The sequence below is a fragment of the Haliaeetus leucocephalus genome, unplaced genomic scaffold (genome assembly GCF_000737465.1).
Source record: "Haliaeetus leucocephalus isolate CR32 unplaced genomic scaffold, Haliaeetus_leucocephalus-4.0 Scaffold932, whole genome shotgun sequence".
Classification (NCBI taxonomy): Eukaryota; Metazoa; Chordata; class Aves; order Accipitriformes; family Accipitridae; genus Haliaeetus; species Haliaeetus leucocephalus.
In genome coordinates this window covers 4,924,874-4,947,877 of record NW_010973368.1, presented here as the reverse complement: position 1 = coordinate 4,947,877, position 23,004 = coordinate 4,924,874, and the positions used below count along the sequence as shown (strand labels likewise).

Here is a 23,004-nt window from a genome sequence, read left to right as displayed (position 1 = left end):
TGGTCACAGGAAAAGGCTGGAGCTCGGCTGTGAGATATTGATGGCTTCCCGGCACTGCGCGCTCTGCTTCTGCGGTGTGGTGGCAAGTGTCCTTCCCTGGCAGCAGCAGGAGAAGGGAGCTGCTGACAACGAGCTCTGTGACGGTTTGCAGCCTTTTTCTCCTGCGCTCCGTGGAGAGCGGGGGAGTAGAGTTTTCACTCTGCGCAGGCCAGCTCTTCTCTTCCCCTAGCTGATGCACTGCAGTGGCTTAGCTCCCGGCTTGATGGCTTTATCCAGCTGTTCTCTAGGCAGGGCAGAGGAGAGGGTGTGTGTCACGTGGCAGGAGTGCGATCCTTGAGGGCAGCTGCCTGTGTGGCTGGCAGGAGCCCCTTGGTGACACGGAGAAGACACATCTGCCCGTCAGGATCATGGTGCCATGGATGCTCTGACCTGGAGAGAACACTGGGCCTCATAAGACCTTGCTAAAATCCATGGCTTGATTGGCTGGGGCAGGGCAGTGAGCAGGACCTTGCTCAGGAGGGACATCTTTTGATGCAGGGAGAAATTTTGACCCAGCAAAGCCTTGGAGTGATGCAGACATTAGCAGGAGGGAAGGGTTGGGTGGTAGAGCGCAGTGACCGTTGCTGAAGGACCCTGGGCCATCCAGGGCAGACACCCCCAGGGTCTTTGTGCCTCCGGAGGATTTAGGAGCCGAGGGAGCTCAGGGCGAACAGAGTGACACTCCCACAGCCAGTTCCCCTGGGGCAGTTTTACATTTTCCCTGTGGGAACAGTACTCTGAATTTCTTGAGCTTGTTTGGGCGTAAAATCTGAATTAGGCACTGAGTGTAAGTTTGGAGACTTGGAGTCTGTTCCTGGCTCACTTGCTCTGATGTCCTTGGGTGAGCTTGGATCTTGTTGCTAGAGGAGACCTTGCTTTCCATGTGTATTAAATTTGGGTCGTCTGTGAAATGAGCTTACCCAGCCCTGAAAAGCTCATTGCAAATTAGGGAGGAGCGCCAGCCTCGCAGGGCTGTTGGCAGCCCCTTGTGCAGGGGTTGCGCTGGGCACGCGCAGCTGGCAGCAAACCCAGCACCGGCAGGTGGTATCATGTGGCCAGCATGGGGCCATGGCCAGGTTTGCCTGCTCAGCCCCCCCTTGCTGTTTCTGCTCCACCTGGACTCCTCCTTGCTGCCTCCCAGGGAGTCTCTGGGCACAAGAGGAGACCTGGCAAGGGGCTGAGACACCGGGAGACAGGCTGGAGCAGAGCTCTGGGCATCCTTCCCATGGGTCCTTCCCAAAACCATTGCGGTTTTGGATGAGGGCAGAGGGAGCTGGGTGGGGAAGGTGCAGGCAGAGGGGTCTGTCTGTGCCCATGTTTGCTGCCAGCAGTGTCACAGGAGCCCTCCTGGCCAGGGAGAGGGGTAAGCCCCAAACACACCTCGCCAAGCAGCACAGGCTCCCTCCTCCCCGCAGCCCTCTCTCCTCTGGGCCCATCCGGTGAAGTCTGTCACCAGCCTTTCCCCTCGTCCAGCCCGCTCTGGGCAGCAGCCAAGGGACCAGCAGCGTCCCTGCTGCTCTTTTCCCTCCCCCAGGGACTGGGGGGTCGAGGGCTTTGATGTGCGGGCACAGGGCTGGGGACAGGCTGTGTGCGCTCATGAGAGCCTGGCCAGGCTCCAGCTGCCTTTGAAGTGCTCCAGTGATCAGGATGAAAGGGAGGGGAGTCCTTCCCTGAACCATCTGGCTCTAATTGCAGGTAGAAATGCCTCTCTGCATCCCTCTGTAGGGAGGGGGCATGCCGCTCTCTTCGTTAATCCCACGGCTCTTGGCCGGGCTGGCGTGAAGGGCGAGAGCTTGGGAACAAAAGGGGGTTTCAGCTGGGCAGCCAGAAATAGGCAGCCGCTGGCGGAGATGCTGGGGGTTTGGGCACCTCTGCTCCCAGCCTCGAGCTGCAGGGCTCTGCAGACCTTCCCAGGGACAGCCCATGCTGCGGGGGGGCTTTGCCAGTTGTTCCCATCTCCGGTTTCTCGGGCGCACTGGAGCCTGCTGGCCCTTGACTCGCACTCTTTCATGCCAGCGCGCGGAGTGCGGGGACGAGGAACGTGGGAATTCGGCGTGAGCCCAGCCATTTGGCAGGGTTCGTTGGCCGCCTCCCCGCATTGCCGGCTGGCTGGCACTGCTGCCCTGGCAAGGGTCCCTGCCTGCTCCCCCTGCACCTCCTGGGCAGGGCTGGCCCCAAAGCGCCACGTGCCACCGCAGCAGCAGCCATGGTTAGAGCCATTGGCAGCGCTGGCAAGTAAGTTTTGTTGTCCTATTCGGCTGGGCATCTTCCCTTTCCCAGGGAGATAAAGGTAGCTGGGTTATATCTACCAGCAGTTTCTTTCCCTCCTTGTGGTAGCCTTTGGGCAGCATCCGAAATCTCAGTTAAACCTGTGTTGCTTGAAGTCACCTGCCCTAATACCTACACCAAAGAACAACTTATTTAGGTGAGGTTTTCCCCTTTGTCATAAAGCCCTTGTTATAAACTTTTAATATAAACATATAAAATTATTAAACGTGAGCTCTGGTAACTGTGAGCAGAAACAGCCCTTGCCGTTACCCGTCTCCAGGGACCAAGCAATGGCCAAAAAGGGAGAGTGAGAAGTGGAAAGCCAGGCAAGATGGGCAGTGGGACAGCAGAGGGGTGCAGAGAGAGTGGTCATGGGGATGGGAAGCACCAGCCTGAGTCTACCTGTAGGTTGTTCAGGTGCAGTGGGGCCAAGCCCTGGCACAGCAGAGGACACTGGGTATTAACTTGATTAATTAACATGTTAATTACTGCCTTGATCCTGCAATAAGATGGGGTGGAAGAACCTTTTGGTGGAGGAGACCAGACTCTCCTTTACTGGGCAGTGGTTTGCTCCCCACACAGCCACCTTCAGGAGATGTCCTCACCACCTCTTCCCTCTCCAGGTCTCTGCCTCATCCGACTCCCGTTCGGCGGGGAACGAGGAGCTGCCGCCATCCGGCAAGGCGCGGGGGCTGAGGCGGAGCGGGCAGGCTGGCCCGCGGCGGCACAGGCGCCGTGGGGTGGCTCAGCCGGCTGCCAGGATCCCAGCAGTGCCCCAGCCCGGCGGTGCTGGCCGGGAGGAGAGCCTGCCCTTCGTGCTGGACCTGCAGAGCTTGCCAGGGCTGGCCAACGTGGACCTGAGTGCCCAGAACCCCAACATCCAGGTGGGAAGCAGGTCTGGGCAGGCCGCAGGGGGATGTGGGCGAGTGCTGCATGTGCTCCCCAGCCTCATTTGATTCCCTAAGAGGAAAGATCTCGTGAGTGGGGTCCGTGTGGCTGCTGCCATCGATCTTCTTGGTAACTACCAGATGCACATAACTGGCACAGACAGGCTCCTTGCCAGGGGAACTTGCTCATGGCCCTTTCCCTGCCCCCCACAGCCCCTCTCCGTAGAGCATGAGCAAACACTCCTATGAGGGTGACCTCTCAATTTCCGAGGGTGGTGTTGGTCCCTGTGGGTGACCACCAGCCCCCCTGTGCCTCCGACTCTGCCCCTGTGTCCTGGTTTCAGTCCCTCTGGATAAGGCGAGACCTTTTGCGCTCATGGCCTGGTCCTGCAGCCCAAAGCATCTCTGGCCTCTTGGGCAGAGGCATGGGCTGGTAGGTCTGTCCCAGGGCTGTGCCCCAGCTCACTGCCCTGCCTCATATCTGGCCTCCAGGTGACCATTGAAGTGGTGGATGATCCTCAGGCTGAGATGGAGATGGACTTGTTGAAGGAGACAAGCAATGACTGGTCCCTGACATCCTCTGAGTGGTTGTCCCACAAGGACCTCTTCTGGCCCCTCTTCTGGGAATACACCAACCCCACTGAGGAGGAGGAGGAGGAGGATGCGGAGGAGGAAGAGGATGACAACTTGGATGTAGGGGACAGGGAGGAGGAAGAGGAGGAGGAGGAGGAAGATTACACAGCAGAGTATGAGGAGGAGGAGTCCATGCTCAGTGGGGTGGGTGGTGACTGGGACCAGCAGTGGCCTGGGCAGAAGAATTGGATCTTTAAGGAAAAATATAATTATGGTAAGTCCTCCTGGGCGTGTGCAGCTGCCCCGCAGACTGGCACGGCCCTCCCCTCCCCTGCCTGACCCACAGCCCTGTCTCACTGCAGAGGGAGCAGCCCTGCACCAGGGATCACAGCACACTGGTGCGCAGCTCGTACTTAAAAAATAAGCAAGCATGCCAAGGAGCAAGGCTAGCACCCAGTTGGTGCTGCCAGCAGTCAGACATGCCAGCGTCTCAGCGGGAATTGCCCTTGCATGTAATCAGACTGGAGCGTGGACTCTAGTGAAGACATGCTCAGAGGAGAAATAGGGTGTAAATGTTTAATGGCAAGTGCTGCTGCCATTAATGCAGGTCCCTGCAGCGGCACCAGTGCCGGAAGCCTTTGCCACAGATCTGGGTGCTCCCCAGGAGAGGAGCTGCAGAGGGTTAGACGGCAGGTGCTGGTGGGCGGACGGGCCAGGGCACCACAGCAGCTCCCTCCTGCAGCTTCCCGGCCATGAGCCCAAAACCAGTCATCCTTTGCTAACACATGATACTTCAGCATCACGGCCAGTGCACTGGGCAGGTTTGGTGAGGATGGGGATGGGCAGCGATGCCTGTCTGGGTTGGTACAACCATGAGCAAAGCTGTGAGAACGAGAGCCTTTGCTTGGAGACGGCTTCCCTGGGCTTGCAAGTGAGGACAGGGTTGGCCAGCTTGGCATCACATGGCTGGGCACCTCCATGTGCCCCGGGCAGCACCGGCCCTGCATCCCTATAAAGTACATCCGAGGGACAGACCAGAGCTGTGGGAGGTCCTGGGTGGCTGCTGGCTTCCCTCCTGCTGAGGCTTTGCTGAGGTCCACCATTCTCTACCTCTCCCCTGCCATGCACAGACTATGAAGATGAGGAGGAGTGGAGCCCGTGGTCCCCTTGCAGCATCAGCTGTGGCAGTGGGAACCAGAAGAGGACCCGGTCCTGTGGCTACGCCTGCACAGCGACAGAGTCGAGGACCTGCGACCTGCCACGCTGCCCTGGTGAGCCCTCAGCCATACCAGTGCTTGGGCACTGTCCGACCCTGGTGTGGGCTGGTCTCCCAACGCTGCAGGCTGGGCATTGCTCATGCTTCAAGAACTAGTTATGTTTAATGTGATCTGGGCTAATGACCACAGGGCTTTGTTTCTCTGAAGAAGCTCTGATGGGGCTTCATGGCTCCCCAGGCAGTTACATGGTGCCCAAGAGTGGTAGAGCTGGTGTCCAGCTTGGTGGGCAACTCCTTGCACCTCTCTTACACTGGGAGCTTGAAATCCTCTCCTGAGGCACATTGAGACCCAGCTCCATCCACTGGGATTTGCATGAGCCACAGCCTTGGGCGGGTCTGTCCTGTGTGTCTTGCTGCTGGCCCTTCCTTCCAGGCACAAGGCTGTGTTGCCAAAGCAGTGGTGGGAGAGGGGGTGGAAGAGGAATGGTGTCTGGTGCCCTTACAGAGGAAAAAAGCCCACCACTCTTTCTAGTGTTCAACCTGGCTCTGTGGGTTTTTTTCTCCCCTCTCAAGGAGCAGAGGGGGAAATGGTCTTCCCCACAGAGGAGACGCCTTTCAAAAGTGACAACACCACAGAGCTGTTCAACTCAGGTCAGCCTCTGCTTCTGCCTTGCACTGGGGGCTTCGGTGCCAGACCCCACGGGAGGTGTAGCTGGCTGGTGGGGAGGGCTCTGCCGAGGGCTCCCGCATCTAGTGTCCACACCTAAGTCACCCAAACCACTGCCACGTGCAGGCTTTGGCAGTCATGCTGGGAAACCCAGTTCCTCCCACAGGCCTGGTACACCACTGTCCTGCTTTGCAGTGCAGTGGCTGAGGCCAGCCTGCCGCGTGCCCTCTCCCATGGGGGGATGCTGCCAGCCCGGCCCCTGTAGTGATGGGGGGCCCCAGGCAGAGCCCCTGCAAGGGCAGCTCTGCCCCAGCATGAAACCCCTTCCCTCTGTACTGCTTCGGGGATGGAGCCTGGCTCCAGCTCATCCCAGGAGCCTGGCTGCTCCTGCCTGGCGGTTGCAGGCTCCGCTGGTGGTGCTGGCGAGGCTGCAGGCAAAAGGCAGCTGGGTAAAGTGGGGTGCAGGCTGCGCATGCCCTCACCCTTTCGGTGCCCTCCTCCCCCAGAGGTGGACAGCTGTGAGAAGTGGCTGAACTGCAAGAGCGACTTCCTCACCAAGTACCTGAGCAAGGTGCTGACGGACCTGCCCAGCTGCCCCTGCTCCTACCCGCTGGAGGCCGTCTACAGCGCTGTCAACCTGCGGGATGAGCAGCAGGGCAAGAGCTTCCGATGGCGGGACGCCAGCGGCCCCAAGGAGCGCCTGGACATCTACAAGCCGACGGCGCGCTTCTGCCTGCGCTCCATGCTCTCCCTCGACAGCACCACCCTGGCTGCCCAGCACTGTTGCTACGACGAGCACACCCGCCTCATCACCCGCGGCAAGGGGGCCGGCGTCCCCAACCTCATCAGCACCGAGTTCTCCCCGGAGCTGCACTACAAGGTGGACATGCTGCCCTGGATCCTCTGCAAGGGCGACTGGAGCCGCTACCACGCCGTCCGGCCCCCCAATAACGGGCGACGGTGTGCTGACAACCCCGCCGAGGAGGAGTACCTCTCCCAGCTGCAGGAGGCCAAGGAGTACTAGCCGCAGCCGTGCTCACAGGAGCCACGGCCACCGCCGGCTCCCACCCTGGCCCAGCCTGGCAAAGCCCCGGCCCTGCTCATGGGCTTCTCGCTGGCACCGGGCAGAGCGGGGAGGATGCGCCATCCGTCTCGTCCCTTCAGAAGGGCACCTTGGCTCCCCTCGGGTTTCCGAGGGCGCTGGAGGTTATCGCGGTGCCATCCCTGCCGTGCCACCCGGTGTGGTCCCGAACCCCGGGATGCCTGGGCTGGCGCGGTGAGCCGCAGGGGATGGGAGGCATAAAGGGAACAGGGGCCTGCTCCCGTCTGCTTTTGTTCTCTACAATCTTTCAATGCAACCTGAAAGCTGAGCGTCTGCAGGGCGAAATGGCCTCAGCTCCTGCTGGCTTCACGCCGCATCTGAGGAGCTGGCCTGCTGCAGGCAGAGCTGCCTGCTTTTGCCTGTACACCTGACCTGGCACACACTGGTCTACTTCTGAAACTGGGGGGGGGGCTCCTCCTAGGGAGGGGCAGGGCTGTCCCAGCCATGTGTAGAGTGGGGCCTCCCCTCTTCTCGGGTTTTTGCATGCACGGTTGGGAAGGAGCAGGGAGAGGCTTAGCAGGGCTTCATGGGTCCAGGACGTATGTGGGGCAGGAGGAGACTGGCTCACCTGGGCTCCCTTGGCAAGATTACCTTGCCAGTGTGGTTTTGGCTGTGAAAGGGAACACTGAGTGCCAAAGCCAGACATGGGTGGACCTCAGAGGAGGTCAGCATGAGGGGGACACCACCTGTGTGCATTTCAGCCCATCTGCCTCAGTGCTTGGGGGAGCGGGGTGGCAGCACCCATGCAAGTCCCACCACCCCCCTGCCTCCAGGCCTCAGCTCCCCGGCAGCCCCCGCAGTGGGTTTCAGTGCTCGGGAGTACCCATGACACAGCTCAGCAGAAGGTCCTGCTTTTCCCACCCACAGCCCTGCTGGGGGCAGGAGGCAGCTTGGCTGCTGCTCGTGCCGTTGCTGGAGAGGAGCAAAAAGCACTGAGCCAAGTTCTCCATGGGATCGGGAACAAGTCAGGTGCTGCTGGGAGCACCCAGCGTTGCCCCTCTCTGGTCTGCCGCTGGCCTTGGGCCCTGCTCCATGCTGTATCTGCCCAAGTCCCCAGCGAGAGGCAGCCCAGAGGAAGCGAGTCGTGGGCGCACCCTGCACTCCTCAGGCTCTCTGCCTGGCCAGGTGAGCAAGTGTGGCTCCAAAGGAGGAAGACACACACGTGCTAATAATGTCAATACCTGGTGTCTGCAGATCATGGATCATGATGGTCTCCATTGGTGCTTTGGTCTTGCCTGGGTTTTATTCAGCTTTTCATAGATCCATGGCAGTTTCTCCCAGCATATTTTGGGAGCTCCCCAGTTTCCCACAGAGAAACTAGGCTGAGCACCTTTATCCCTGGACGTTCAGTCGTGAAACCTGGCAGAAACTGTTCACAGTTTTATTTAGCAGATTTTATGCATCAGAGGAAATAAAAGAGCAAGTCAAGCACATGTAAAGAAGAATGGAGTCATTTCTAGACTAGAGGTTTCATCCAAGGCTGTTGGCTACTCCATGCTTTTCTGCAGGACACTGTTGGACAAAAAAGCATCTGTCTGGATGCAGAGGTCCGTGGTTGACTGTCCTGTTCTAGGTCTGTCCTTCTTGCAGGAGCTTTCTCCAAGGCCAGTGAACATCCATGGTCTGATAGCTCTTTGGGAAGTCTTTCTGGGAGTGTCTTGTATATGTTGAGTGTATGTTGATCCCTTTGCCTTGGTTACTGATAGAATATTGGATCCTTGGTCATCAGTACCTAAGCCTTCATTGCTGGTAAAACAAAAGTATTAATGAAGTTATCACTGAATTATTCTGATTTAACTACTATTCCACACTGGTATCCCTAGACTCCAGTCATGGGTGCTATCAAAACTATGTAGACACCATCAATTTCCCAACAGGCATGCAGTCTGAGATGACCAGTGTTATGTAAAGGGTGAGAAGGAAGACACAACCAAATAAGCATGGATGGAGACCAGATCCTGGTAAATTTTCATGACCATTACATGTTCCCTAGCCCAAATGGTCATTTGCTCACTTGTTTCTGGTAAAGAGGTAGGTCAAAAAGAGGTGGTCAAGTTTGGGTGGCAGTGATCTGGTGGCTTGGTTCTGGGAGCCTGGGATGTGTGCAGGGAGGCTCAGCAACAGACATGGAGGCATTTGTATGGGAAGCAGACAAATTGAGCAGCCAAGGCCATGAAAGAATGAGCTTGTTATCTTCTGTCATTTGGTAGAGCAAATTCATATTTCCTCTCCCATATCATATATCATCATTAATTTCAGCAGACTGTCAGAGGAGCTTATTTACCATTAGTGCACAGACTTCTTTGAAACAACCTCCCATTAAATGTGCCTAGTCTCCAGTATTAGACCCATGCATGGAAGCAGGACCTCTGCAAACAGCCTTTCTTGAAGGAGACTTTCAATAGCTCAGCCAATTTGTTTGTTAGACTGGCTGCTTTATGGGGAAGTGCTTTTGTAACAAGGACTGTTACCCAGGATTTGCACCCTCCTGCTCTTTATACTAGGTACGTCAACCAGTCTAACGCCCCAAAAAGAAACTATAATTTCTGTAATAAACAGAATTCTCATCCAAGGGCAAGTAGAAAAATTTCTTGCATTGAGAACCGCCCCCCCCCAAAAGCTTGTTGAAACCCAAGTGGCTGTTCTGCCTCGCTGCCTCTATGGTTTGGATGATACAGGCATGAAGTGGAGCATGAGAAACAAGAAGCAGTGTTGTTCCTCACACAAGCACCTTATGCACTGGGAGGCTTTGCAGGGCACCATGAGAAAAGTAGACATCAAGCAAGCATTTATTTTTATATCCCATCAAAGATTCTGTCCAGCCCACTGCTGTTTAAGTGATGATTCTCTAAGCTTCCACTCCTTAAGTTTATTGTGGTTTTTAATATAAAATATATATAAAATGTCTTTTATATCTACAAAATTTCATAGAGAAGACTTCTTTATTCTGATGCTGCAATAAAGCACTTTATGTATGTATGTGTTGCTGATGTCATTCAGTAGGGACTGAAGCATATGTTGCTATTTGTCTTGGTTGAAAGGGATGACACTATGTAGAATGCTACGTGTCTTGGGTCCCCAGCCCCAGCTGTACTGCAAAGACCCTGGTGGCTTTGCTCCCTTCCCTTAGTATTTGCATTTGATGGTGTCTGGCTGCAAGAATCACGGCTAACAAAGACTGTCCGGAGCCCGCTGCCACAGACATTAGATATGCGAAGTGCTGCTCACAGGGAAGGAAGCTTCCTATGAGAAGACCATCAGGGTCAGTGCTGAGAAGAAAATGCATTGCCTGTGCCTCAGCCCTGACCCCAGGTTTTATTCCATGCTTGGCCTAGCCAGAGCTGGGTGCTGGCCAACCTTACACCATCACACTGCTTTAAGCAGGTATTGAGTATGGGATAGGGTGGAAAAAAGCCCAGCATCATCCCAGCTGGAAAACTGGTTTGGCAAACCACCTCCAGAGCCAACAGCTAATGATAGCAGGGGGATTTGCAAAGCTTTCCAGGGATCACAACTTTTTGTTGCTGTTAATTTGCTGCATAAATCGTGACCACTTCCAAGCTCTTTCTTTTTCCAGCCGTTTTCCCTCCTTCTCTCTTGCTCCTTTTGCTTTGTGCTGGCTGCTCATCTGTCAAGGGTTATCTGCTACTCCAGTACGGGGCTCTGCTCCACAGCTGCCTCGCACCATTGCTGGCCACTGCCTGGGTGGAGCAGACAGCTCCTCTTGGTGAAGGCTGCTCTGAGCTTCCCATTGGTCTTCTGCAACATCAAAAATATTGTTGCATGGAGCCCAAGCCAGGGGGAGCAGGCTGAGCTCTGCTCTGCAGGGAAAGTAGCACAGAGAAAATCACTCTTTCCCTGGAGGGCCAGCCAGCAGTTACTACTGTGTATATGAGACGCCTAATATGCCTTTATCCTCTGCAACAAGGTCTTTGCTGTGCTGGATGCTGAGCCCTGCTCCGAAACTCCTGGGCTAGAGAAGTCGCACGCCCAGAAGATGGAAGCAGGAAGAACTGCTTCCCTAATTCTGCAGGTGCTCAAGACCTGGAGATATCACCTGAAATCATGGAGTGAGTCTGCAGCAGAGTCTCAAGCTGCACCTTTGCCCACTGCTTTGAACACAAGACTTCTTGACCAGTTGAGCTGTCTTAGTTTGCCAGCCTGGACTGGAGCTTCATGCGACTCAGCTGTACCAGTTGCCTGGCATCCAACTTGCAGCTGAGTTTAGTCTGTACGCAGAAGGAGCTGTGCCCAGATTTTGCTACGCACAACGGTAAGCATGTGCTTGTCCCTGCTGGCCTCCCCTCTTGGCCCCAGATGAGTCAGGAGCAAACTGTGCAAAAAACCTTTTGACTGAATGACACCTTGAAGGCACGGGTGCGTGGTCAGCTGCCTGGGGGACAGGCAGGGTGAGTGCAGCCCATCTCTCAAGAATGCACGTGAGATTTCATAGAAACATGTTTACAGCAACAGAGATCCCATTAGCTGTCTGCTTTTTTTCAGGGCTCCTGCTCCAAGAATCTGCTTCTTGGAAAGCACACAAAAAGCCCAGCTGGGCCCAGAAGGAGCCACTTTGGGAGGAGAAGACAGAGAAGAGTTTGGCCAAAGCCTGTGGAGCAGACCTGAACTGCAAGGCCTGGCCTTGGCCTAGGAAAGAGCAAAGTGTGGTTGTGATGGTCTGTGAACCTTGAGTTAAAACTGAAGCTCTCAAGAGGGAAAAAAAAAGAAACCTTTCAGGCACCTCTGTTCCTGGTCTGTAAAGGGACCCACCCCACTCTGTGGCTGCATCAGCCCTCCGGGCTGGATGTGCTGGTGACACACAGCCACCAACTTCTCTGTAGAAGAAAAAAAAAAAAAAAAAAAAAAAAAAAAAAAAATCACACTAGCTGCAGTTTTTCAGCAGTAGCCCTGCTGACCGCATCGTGAACACTGGGCAAACAGGAGCTTGTGGTAAGACCTGGTCTCCTGGGCTTTGCCTTCGCCCTGAGTGTGGAGAATCTCCCCGCAGCTGGTCCTCAGCACCTGGCAGAGCCGGTCCTCTGCTCCGTCTTCACTGATGCCATGCAGAGCTTTGCTGAAATCACACTGGGGTAGCCCTGCCTGACGTGGCCACAGGATGGGATTTACTCTCTCCATCACCGCAGAGGATGGACCCACACATTTGCAGTTGGGAAAGGAATGTCTCACCCTCCTTCCCTGCCATGCAGCAGCCAGCCGCCCCTTGGAAATGCCTGAGAGAAGCCCAGCTGGCGGGGCCCAGCCCCTGCTTTGTTCCAGGTCCTTGCAAGCATGTCGGCTATTCTTCTCTCACTGCATGGGAGCCCAGCAGCAGGGATCACAGCTCTGCGCAGCTTGACCATCGTGCACGGGCCCAGGGCCACAGCAGAGCCCATCCGCCAGCCAGCGTCGCTGGCTGGGCTTGTCTGTGCCGTGGGAGCTGAGCAGCAGCTGGCAGGGCGGCCCTGAGGTTTCTGAAGAGCCAGGAGAAAGTACCCCCCCCAACTAGGCATCACAGCCTTCACACACGGGCATGTACCACAGAAAATGCATTTAGATGGGGTCTCGAGAAACTACATAGCCCCACCATGGGGACGTAGGCAAATCATTCCTCACCGATGGGTGCCACTCGCTCCTGGGCTTCAAGCTCTCCTGTAATGGAGATGCCACACTAACCCTCAGCTTTACTGTTCTTGCAGGAGAAATGTTTTTCTAGCAGCCAATCTAAATCCTTCCTGCTTTATTTTAAGCCCACTGCATCTTACCTGCAGTGGTCACAGAGAGAAAGCATATTCTTGCCTTATTTGCTCCTACATCTCATGTATTTCACAATTTTACCATTGCGCTCCTTACTTCCCTCCTTGTCTGCCATCTTCTCTTTTCTAGACTAAACAAATGCAATTATTTTAGGCTTTCCTTAGAAGCTATACTTGTAGCCCTCTGGCTGGTCTCGTTGCCCACTACTGGGCTCGCTCCAAGTAATTCATGTCTTTCTTGAAGTGTGGAGTCCAAAATTGAAGCCATGGGGTCTTATCTGGGACTTTCTTAATGCTATACAGAAAGATTTCTTCACAAGACCTACAAACACCAGCCTGCCCAGGCAGCTTTTATTCTCTTCCATGATGTTTTAAATTTATGTTCATTTGAAAATTCACCATAACCCACCCAGCTTAAATGTCTTTTACAGATGTGCTGCCAAGTCTGTTGCTTCCCCTCTTATACACATTACTGGTGGTTTCTGCTTCAGTGTAAAACTGCAATTCAGTGAGGTCAAATATACCTTTTTTTCTCTTGGATCACTTTTCCAATTGGTCAAGATAATTTTCAATCCTAAACTTGTCTTCTAGGAGTTTTACAGCACTGGTGGTGATGTAAATTATTTTGGACTTTGAAGTTGTCAATCAATTATATTACTTTCTATACTGAAACACACTAGATTCATTACAGCTCTATTAGGCCTTCCCTTATTTACTAATAAAAAAAAAATATCATATAAAGCATTGCCTAAAGTCTTACTAAAGCATAGATATTATGCCAGAGAAAGGCATTAGGTTAACTCGGTATGAATTGTGCTTGATGTAACCATGATATAGGTGTGCTGGTCATTACTTTTTACCTGATTAGCTGGGTATTTACAAGTTACTGACTGCATTTTTCAGTATTTTTTTTCATGAGTTGATCTAATTCTCTTGGCCCTTACCTCTCTCTCTTCTTCCCTCCTTCTCCCCAGCCCCATTCCTCATCAAATTCTGAAAGATTGCTCCGCTTTCCCAAGTAAGACTTCTAAGGTAAACTGCGTCAGGCCCTGTCATGCTGGAAACATCCAACTACTTTCACTTTGGCTTTTTTAAAAAATATTTTATTAAGTTCTTCCCATTTTGCCATTGCAGTAGGGTTGGGATGATGTTTCAAAGCAGTTTTAATTGTTACTTAGGCTAGGGGCTTTCAATCTCTTTGATTTGTGGCCTGATCTTCCCATACAAGTTTCACATACATAAATACAAAACAATGAGAAAGGGCCAAGTGAGTCATTACATAGGTCCACCTAAACCTGCATCCAGTCTCTGACAGCAGTCAACAGCAGGTGACTAGGAAGGAAGAGTAAAGAGAAGGACAAGCACGTATCGCTGTCTCCCTGAAGTACTTTCCTTGTTGCCAGCAGCTGGTGGCCAAGAGGATTCTTGAGCCAGATGTGATGGTCATTCTGTTTAATAGCCCTTTGTTGATTTATTCTTTCATGAATTTTTTCCACTCCTGTTCTGAATCAATGTAAACTTTTAGTGGTACCATATCACCAGCTGCAAGAAATCCCAGAATTCACTAAGCGTGTTCAGAGACCCCTTTGGCTGGGAGCCCATATTCTGTTGTTTGATGATTACTCCTTACTCACCTTTTCCATGTGCCTCATAAGTGCATAGCCAGTTAGCATCCACCTCTGACCTCTCATCACTGTGAAAAATTCACTGTTTACTTCTATCTCTGTTTTCTGGGGTTTTAACCTTTGTTTTCTTTGATTCACGAGAATTTCCCTCTTATCCTGTGTCAGTTCAGATTCTTGAAGAGCCTTTGGGCAGCAGTACACACTGGACCTTGCTTTTCTTCCTCATCTTATATAGCCCTCCCTCCCCCAAATAGCTGAAGGACTGCCAACTGTGTCCAGCTCTCCTGACACTTCCAAGTAAAGCAAAAAAGTCTGGGGTTTCTCATTAGCATCTGTATAGCTGCACCAGACATCAGCTGTAGCTGAAGGAGTGGGTCTCTTTGCTGAGAGCGTACAGGTGTAGCACACAGACCTTCACTAGCATGCAGCGACTTAAGGCTCAGATCGCTTTCACCAAGTAAATGAAACGGCTGAAGCGGTGTAAGGCATTACCACCACTGTGCCCTGTTAGAGTTAGCATATCCTGACACACTCTGTGCCTCAGGCTAAGTGCTAGCTCACAGCCTGGCCTTTTAGCACAAGCTTTCCTTCACCGGTGGGTTAGTCCAATAGGTTCGGTTGTGAACAGCAGCCGAGGCATGGCTACACAGCCTGTTTTGCTGCTGTGGGGATGGCGATTTCCAACCTGAGGGGCAGGGAGCCAGCTGGGACAGCACCAACATAACTCAGGCAGTCAGCTTTGCTGGAAGAAGAGCCCTCAAACGGCCTCCAAGCAAAGCCCAGAATCCGTGAGCCCCATGAATATGGGTTGCCGGCTGAGGCCAAAGCGTGTCCTATTAGGGTAGCAGCAGGATGCCCGAAGTAAACCCTGTTTGTGATGAAAGGAGGGCAATTAAAATTCCACTTCAGCTGCCTTCCTGTCCCACTTCCTAACCTTCCAGTGGCAGGTGATTAGCAGGGCCTGCCTTCTGCTGCCCTCGCTCAGCGGTGCCAGCAGAGCCCCGCTGCAGGCAAGCACTGCTGCCGCGGCGTGGCCAGCTGCCCGCACGGCTGCTGAAGCATGGCAAGGACACCGTGATTCAGCTGTCCAATTTGTCTCCAGTTAACTTAGAACGAGCTCATTTTCTCAGTTTTCAAATCATTCTGCTCATCTTACCAAAGCTCTTGCCTTGGCTGTGAGCACGCTTGCTAGCCCTGCTGTTTAAGGTTTCCCATGTTTCTGGCCAGGATTTCCCAAAGAGAAAACCACACATGCACACTGCACAGTGACATCGTGTGCTTACATCATATTACACTCCTGCAGCCTACCAGATGCATGCAGTAGTTCATCTGTGCCTAAGAATCCTGGCAAAATACCTGTGGTCCCTTTCCCAGCCAGGTGGTGCTTTAAGGAAGACAACCCTGCAGGACATAGGGAAGCCCGACCATACATACATGTGCCCAGACTTCATACAACTTCCTTTGCCATCACAGGTCAGGACAGGGATAAGTACACAACATAGAACTTAGTTGCATACCACACTCTTGATGTCTGTACACACCTTATCATGAATAATCAATCACTTTGGAATAGTGAGTGGAAAAGGCTAGAAATGCTCTCCATAGTTTAAAAGGCAACTCAAACAATTACATTTGGGGTTTTCTAAACAGGCACTAAAGTTTTTTTTCCTGCCTCCTCTACTGAAGGGGTTGGCTACAACACACCATCCAGATTTAAAAAAAAAAAAAAATATCCCCCAAACAGTAATTCTCACCCAGTAACATTACTCACTTCCAGCTTACTAGAGGTGCTCTGCAGAAAACACTAACAGAAAACAAAGTACACAAGAGAAAACCAAGCACTTCAGTCACCCTTGAGGTTAAGCAGATTGATACTTCTGACCAGAACTAGATTTCCCCGCATCGTATAAACAAGTTTATTGCTTTAGAAGACATCTCAGGGCACTAACTGTATTAGCAGGAGAGAACAAGCAAGTGGTTTCCCTTCCTCACCAGTCAATGCAACAGCTGAAGTGGGGTCAGCCAAAAGTACTGCACCTTGTTTATTTTACAGGAATAAATCCCACGCCCATTGAGAGTCTACAGTTTGCTTTGGCCTGAAGCTCTTGGAGGTAGCTGACCCGGGGCCCCACAACCTGCTAGAACCATTTTGTAGGTGGGAGTTTCCCTTGCAGTGGTTTGCTGGTAAGTCTTGGACATCACGTAACTAAATGATTGGCATTCTTGTAGAGGAGGCTAGTGTAAGCGTAAGAAAGGACTGTGTTGAAGAAGGGGATGTGCAAGGGAGGAGAGGAATAGCTTGAACAGGATCTCAGATCCCTTCAGAAATGGGAAGGGTTTGAAACATTTACTAGCAGCAGATCAAAAGCAGAGAGAAAATGAGCAGCTGCTCAAACTAAAAACTGCATCAAACTCATACTCTCTACTCCTCCAGAAGCGAGAAATAAATCACATTGGGATCAGCACTCCTCACTGATCGGTGTTTTTTCAGACAGATCCCTCCCTCAGCCTATCAACAGACCCTTTGAACTCAAGCTGATCTGAGGACACAAGTTCCATGGTGGTTTTTTTTTTTTAAGTTAAGTTTATTTAGCAATAGAAGTATGTACATGTAAGAGAATCCCCTGCAGCATGAGACATGCACAAAGCAGTGAGGGACTGAAAGTGGTGCTGCTCAATGGCCTTCCTCATCACCTGTTATCCCACTTTACTCAGCAGCAGGGCCAAGATTAGAAAGGGACAGGTGAGAAATGTATCAGTCCACGTGGCAGAGTCTTCAGGCAGAGCCTTCCCAGCAACTGGTATTAAAACAAGCGGGCGCCATAGCCAAATGTCTGTTTAATGCCCTCAAAGTAGTAGCGCTGCCAGCCTTGCTTTGTTCTTTCCTCCTCGCTGGCAGGAATGCCCTTGCCTTCCAAGCACACCTCCGTCTCGCCACCTTTGTCAGTGAAGTTCAAGGTAATTGTTGCAAAGTGCCCTAGAGGAACCAAAGCAAATCTGTCAGCAGTGTGTAGTATAGTATATGCTGCCCCAAGGAGCTGCTCTGCTCCTCCTCTCACATGGCACCACTTAAAAGACTCCTCAGGATCCTTCCCAGAGGATCTATTTATGACAGCTGCAGGCCTTCCTCAGAAAAGGGGAGGAGAGGGCTCCCTCTTCATGGCGTTCGAAGCAGTTGCAGCCACAGCTGAGCAAGCTGCTACTTCATTGGTCCTTAATCCCTGGCCACTGCTCTAAGCAGTGGCTGGCTGGTGATTCTGACCTGATTGTGTGGGATATGAAGCTGGGATAAGGCTGGTGCAGCTCCCAGAACGCCGTGTGCTCCCCGATCACGAGCCAGAGTGCAGTGTGGCAAATGGGAATTCTTCAAACACAGGCAAGGGCTGTAATACCATAGTCCATTTTTGGACTACTTACCAGCTGGCCAAGATTTAAATCTCCATTTCATAACAAGTTGCTTCTCAGGGACCTTGAAAAGAGAGAGAAAGACCAAGTAGTAATTTTTTGCAAATCCTGCAGTCTAGTAGAAAACAACTAGAATTGTGTTGATCTGAAGCCTCAGAGACCCCTTGAGAAATGCATACACAGAGGGAAAGAGATTTTAAATGTCCTTTTCTTTCCACTCCTTTTCTAGGAAGGGAGGCCATAGTACAGCCCCAAACGCTGAGACAGTGTCCCTGTCCAGAAGACTTTAGTGGCAGGAGGGCTAAAGAGGAAAAGGGTCGGTTACTACCCCTCTAAGCCCTAATAATTAAGTAAAATCACACAAAGACAGTGCAGATGCATAACTGGAAGCCAGATTTTCTCCCCAGACTGAAGTTCCATATATCAATCCATATTGAAGGATTCCTTACAATAGCCACAGCAATTACAGGTAACTATTGGGCACCAGGCAGAACTCCACAATTAGCTAACTGAAGCAGTTACGGAATTGATACCTCAAAAATAAAAAGGCTGCCCCTGAGCAAGATACACCTGCACTAGTTAATACTTACTAGGTCAACAAACTCTCCTGTGACACTGCCATCCAGCAACTGAAACTTGCCTCCTTTATCAGCCTCCAAGGTGGCTTGCGCGTGGGTGAAAGCTTGGACCATCTGAAAAAAAATTCAGGAGACGACCTCTATCATTTGACATTATCTGCTTGCAAACCTGTTGCGTAATCCCTCCCACCCAGCTACAAAAGTTCTGGAAGAGGAGGTAAGTCAATAATGTAAGGTCTTCATCAAGAAGAGACAGAAACTCTGCCCTGGCCAGAAAAGCAAGCTTATAGCCACTACAGTAGCATTCTGCCTGCCAAGGGAAAAAAAAACCCTAGCTTTCATATTCTATGCAGTGTTCTGTAAGCCACACTAATTTACTTTGCTGATTCCTTAATGAAACCCAGTTCTAAGAAAAGGTGGTATTTTTTTCTTTTTCTTTTTTTTAAAAGGGGGAACAAAAGACTATGACCATGTTTAAATAATGATACAATGCTGCCCTCTCCTCTTAAACTACGTAATAGTGCGCAGGAGAGGGGAAGCTATTCCCAAAGTATGCTTTGGTACCACCTAACCTTAAAAGGAAAAAGCAAAACAAAACCAAAAACCACAAAACTGTAAATCCCAAGAGATCTGACCACATGCAGTAAGGGATACACCTACAGATAGGTGCTGATAGCAGTCTGGAACTGGCTTCTAGCTGGCATTAAACCTCTCTTGTCAACTGTATGAAAAGATGCACACGCGAGCTTTAAGCAACTGTTCTGCAGACTAGTTTTCTTATTCCATTCTCGTGGATTGTGAGTGTCCTAGAGAATGCCTTAAAAAGCTTCTTAGGAACAACCTTCTATGTGCAAAGAACAATTCTCAGAACAAGCCTGGCATTACCTCCTGAGTAACGAATACCCGGTACAGCTCCTCAGGAGATGTTAAGAAGGTGTCCTTCAAGTTGATCTTACACGTAGGGATCTTGACTCCTATCGATTTGGACTGCGATGTGGCAGTACTGCTGCTAGCAGCCATCTAACAAAACAAGCAAAACAAACACAGGTACTTTCTTCACAAAAAACTCAACAAGTAGTTAACACATCCAAGAGGAAAAACAAAGGCTTTTAGTAAAGATGTAATTAGGTATAGCCATATTTGAGTGTAAAACCCAGATTTATTGCTCTGCTTGAATTAAGAAATATCCTGTGCTGCAAACTGAAGCAGTCAGGCCTACACCACAGATTGCCAATTCCTGAATATATATATCCCACAAACAGCATAGGTTGCTCCTGTAAGCCCCAGAATCTAACACTGTGTACCTTTCTTCACGTATCCAAAAGCATGTTTACACAGTTTTATTTACCTTGCGGTCTTCTGCTTTAGGAGCCACCTGAGGTGTTGTCTCCATATGTTCACCATTCACTGTGGGCAAAATCATGCCCTGGGTGAATTCTGGAAAGACAGGAATGCACCCATGAAACTAATAAAAGATCAAGTAAACCTTTTAACTGTTCTTTGAAATACACAATCAAAAAGGGCTTCCTGGTTTCTCCCCTGCTCTTGCTAGCACCCACGACTTGAAACAGTTTTAAAAAAAAACAAACAAACAAACCAAAAAACCAGACCTCTTTTTACAAGCAATTAATTCTTCTTGCCCTCTACTCTCCACTGAAGGCCGTATCAGAACCTGCCTACACTAACAATTAGGAAGCTACTTCCTCTTCCTACCCTAGACATACCAATCACTATCTTCCACATGTTGCCCTCATATTAACATTAGCCCTACACTTTATGCAGCTTTTTTTGTCTCCCACCATCTAATATAAATAGCAATCACATCTCAAATACTTTTATCTTGCTGGTCTAGACAAACCAAACCAAGCTTTTCCATTTCTTATCAGACTGGCTCTCCACTTTTTGTATCATTGTAGTACAGAATAAAGTTACTTCTAACTCCATCTTCCATTTGTCTTTTTTGACACCAGATGCCAGCACTACAAACAGAAACCTAGGGGAGGTCTCACCAGTGCCCTGTCCAGCAGCACTAGCACTTTTATAGCTCCACCAGAAGCTTCAGCCTCTTTCAGCATCATGTTTACTTTTCTCCAGCTCCACCACTTCTGCCTTTACCAATTATAAAAGTTTGCTCTTTCTCCTTCCTCTTCATCTGTTCAAACTGGCATTTTATTACATGTGTATATATATTGTATCCTGCAATACTTAGTTCCCACCTTTTCTTATTTATTCCAGCCCACAAGATCATACAGTTCTTCCTGAATAACATTCTCATCTTCCACTGGGTGACTGCATCTCCCACCCTGAACACCAAAACGCCTGAAAAAACCCAAGGGTACAGAAATTTGATCCTTGAAAAACAGCAACCACTGGTGGTTGGTACTTGGCAAAACCTGAATATCTAGCGTGTGTAGTGTAATATAAGTCAATGGATATAAAAAGCAACTGTAGCATTCCCACCCTGTACTAGAGAGCAAAGCCAAACTCAACCAAAGCACACTGATTTAACTCCAATTGTTGGAATCAGATTTATCTTATAAAAAAATAGTTTTGATCCAGATGCTGAGACAGCTTATTCAATGACACCAACAAAACCTGCAGAGCAATTTCCAGTTGTCAGTTATTCTCAAATCCAAATAACACTAGATGCCTTTCCTGGTGTGGCAGAAGAGAAAAACCAACAAACTAGAGAAAAGACACCACCTTCCAAGGGAGCAAGCAAACCAAAGGCCAGATTGTGCCACATGCAATGACTGATTCTCTGTGTCACTGGGATACCAAACACATTTTAAAAGTGCTGTTTATTATGGGTTATTACCAAAACCAATCTTTCTGGGCCATCCTACAGTGTCTAGAGACAGAAGTGCTTCTTGCCAAATGCTAACCATTTTCAAGAGAGACAGAAAAGTTACTGTTGTTGTTCTCACTCCTTCCTGTTGAGGTGGAGTGGGGAACTAATACCACTCCTCTTGTTACCCCAATCCCTTCTTTAGCATTACCCCATATGGGTTTCCATAATACCTCTCCCTCTCAGTTACACACCTGTTTTCAGAGTGCTGATGTAAGTTTTCATTGCATCTCTAATTTTTTTTGCACCCTCTTGCTTCATCAGGGTCTTCAAGTTAGTGTCAGGCTCATCTTTAGCAAGGCTGACATGGATCTAAACAAGAAGGACAAGTGTTGATTAACAAAGCCATACTTGCATGGTCCTTTTATTACTCAATTCAACATCACAGTTAGACTTTGGCTAAACTTTCACAAGCAGCAGTACAGTTTTATTAATCTTTCACTTCATCTCTCTCAGCCTACAGTAGTGCACATATATACCTAAATACCTTCATATGCTGTAGAGCCCTTGTATCTAGAAGACAAGAATTAATTTGATAAAGATACAACATGATGGGGAGGGACTCTTTATCAGGGAGTGTAGCGACAGGACGAGGGGTAACGCTTTTAAACTGAAAGAGGGCAGATTTAGATTAGATATAAGGAAGAAATTCTTTACTGTGAGGGTGGTGAGGCACTGGAACAGGTTGCCCCAAGAGGCTGTGGATGCCCCATCCCTGGAACTGTTCAAGGACAGGTTGGATGGGGCTTTGAGCAACCTGGTCTAGTGGAAGGTGTCCCTGCCCATGGCAGGGGGCTTGGAACTAGATGATCTTTAAGGTCCCTTCTAAGCCAAACCATTCTATGATTCTCTTAACTTAAGCAGTCTCTAACACTAAAAGAGTTCTACACAAATGTTCTAAAAAAGGTAACATGGAAGGAACTATTAATGCTATGAGGATTCCCATTAGAACAGCCATACAACCAGCAGTATTAGCCTTTAGCTATGCTTACCTCGACTTCATCAACGTCATTTTCATCTGAGAGATTAGGAATCTCCACATAACCTTTGTATTTCACTCCTGTCTTTGAGGTGCCTGCAATTACAATTACGTTGTTCAGATCAACATTTCTTACTCTGGTTGTTGTAAAAGCAAACTTTGTACAGTATCACAATACAATAGTTTCCTTTATTATTACTTCCCAAATGAGATAAGTATCCTTAATCTTATAATTGAATATGGCCTTGAAACAGGAGGAGAGAACATCACTCACCAGTCCATGCCAGCTTGATAGCCCACTCATAGAAGAAGATAAGCTTCCCTTTGCGGTTGTTAATGGAGGCCTCTCCATCCAGTTTGCTCACTTCTGTCACCTCACAAGCCCCTTCCTCACCCTCCACCCTGACAGGCAGCAGGAGAGTTTTCAGCCGCTCTGTGGACCAGTTGGAGGCATCCCGCTCCGTCCTGCGAGAAAACCGGGCGATGTGAGAATCTGGGACAGGCCACGCCGCCAGCACACGCGGGGACTATCTAGCCTTCCCCCAGCCCTTCCCTCCCTGCCCCGCTCCAACACACACACACACACACACACGCGGCCCTTCCCCGGGCACCCCCAGCACACCGGCTCGGGCACCCCGCCACGCACACGGAGGCGGGGGGCCTTCCCGGGCATCAGCCCGGACACCCCCACCTCGGCACCGACAGCCACGTATGGGAAGGAGGGAAGGGCCTTCCCCGGGACACCGGCCGGGCGGCCTCCCTCCACCCAGGGGCAGGGGCAGGGGGGCCCTCCCGCGGGGCCGCCCCGCTCACCAGTGCCAGTTGTTGACGTTGGTGGCGTCCGCCCGCTGCTCGACGATCCAGCGCGGGTCTCCCTCCCCCCACTTGGCCATCGGGACCGCCGCCGCCCCCACCCCCCCGCCCCCCCGGGGAAACTCCTAGACCCGCCGGCCGCCGCGCCACCTCCCGGCTTCCGTCACCGGCACGGTCCCTTCCGGCGCCCTTCCCCCGCGTCGCGCGCGGCCTGGCTTCTTGGTTCCGCCGCCCCGCCCCCAGCTGGCGCT

At 51.0% G+C, this 23,004-nt stretch overlaps 2 protein-coding genes across 3 annotated transcripts; one reads left to right on the top strand and one right to left on the bottom strand.

Annotated features, from left to right (window-relative positions):
• The first annotated feature begins 2,816 nt into the window (after window positions 1-2,816).
• ISM2 (isthmin 2) lies at window positions 2,817-6,674 on the top strand. Its single transcript, XM_010584008.1, has 5 exons — window positions 2,817-3,191; window positions 3,687-4,041; window positions 4,898-5,038; window positions 5,557-5,634; window positions 6,157-6,674. The coding sequence occupies exons 1-5, from the start codon at window positions 2,817-2,819 to the stop codon at window positions 6,672-6,674; spliced, it is 1,467 nt and encodes a 488-aa protein (XP_010582310.1).
• A 10,020-nt stretch (window positions 6,675-16,694) lies between these two features.
• On the bottom strand, window positions 16,695-22,932 carry AHSA1 (AHA1, activator of heat shock 90kDa protein ATPase homolog 1 (yeast)). Of its 2 annotated transcripts, none has more exons than XM_010583769.1 (9): window positions 22,754-22,932; window positions 22,215-22,405; window positions 21,954-22,036; window positions 21,156-21,273; window positions 19,462-19,550; window positions 18,999-19,133; window positions 18,126-18,227; window positions 17,548-17,599; window positions 16,695-17,107 (listed from the first exon to the last, which is right to left on the bottom strand). In XM_010583769.1, exons 1-9 carry the CDS (start codon window positions 22,831-22,833, stop codon window positions 16,935-16,937), a joined length of 1,023 nt encoding a protein of 340 aa, XP_010582071.1. In that variant the 5' UTR covers window positions 22,834-22,932; the 3' UTR covers window positions 16,695-16,934. The 2 variants fall into 2 exon arrangements, with proteins under 2 accessions (XP_010582071.1, XP_010582072.1); XM_010583770.1 differs by having other exon boundaries at window positions 21,210-21,273.
• Window positions 22,933-23,004: the final 72 nt, after the last annotated feature.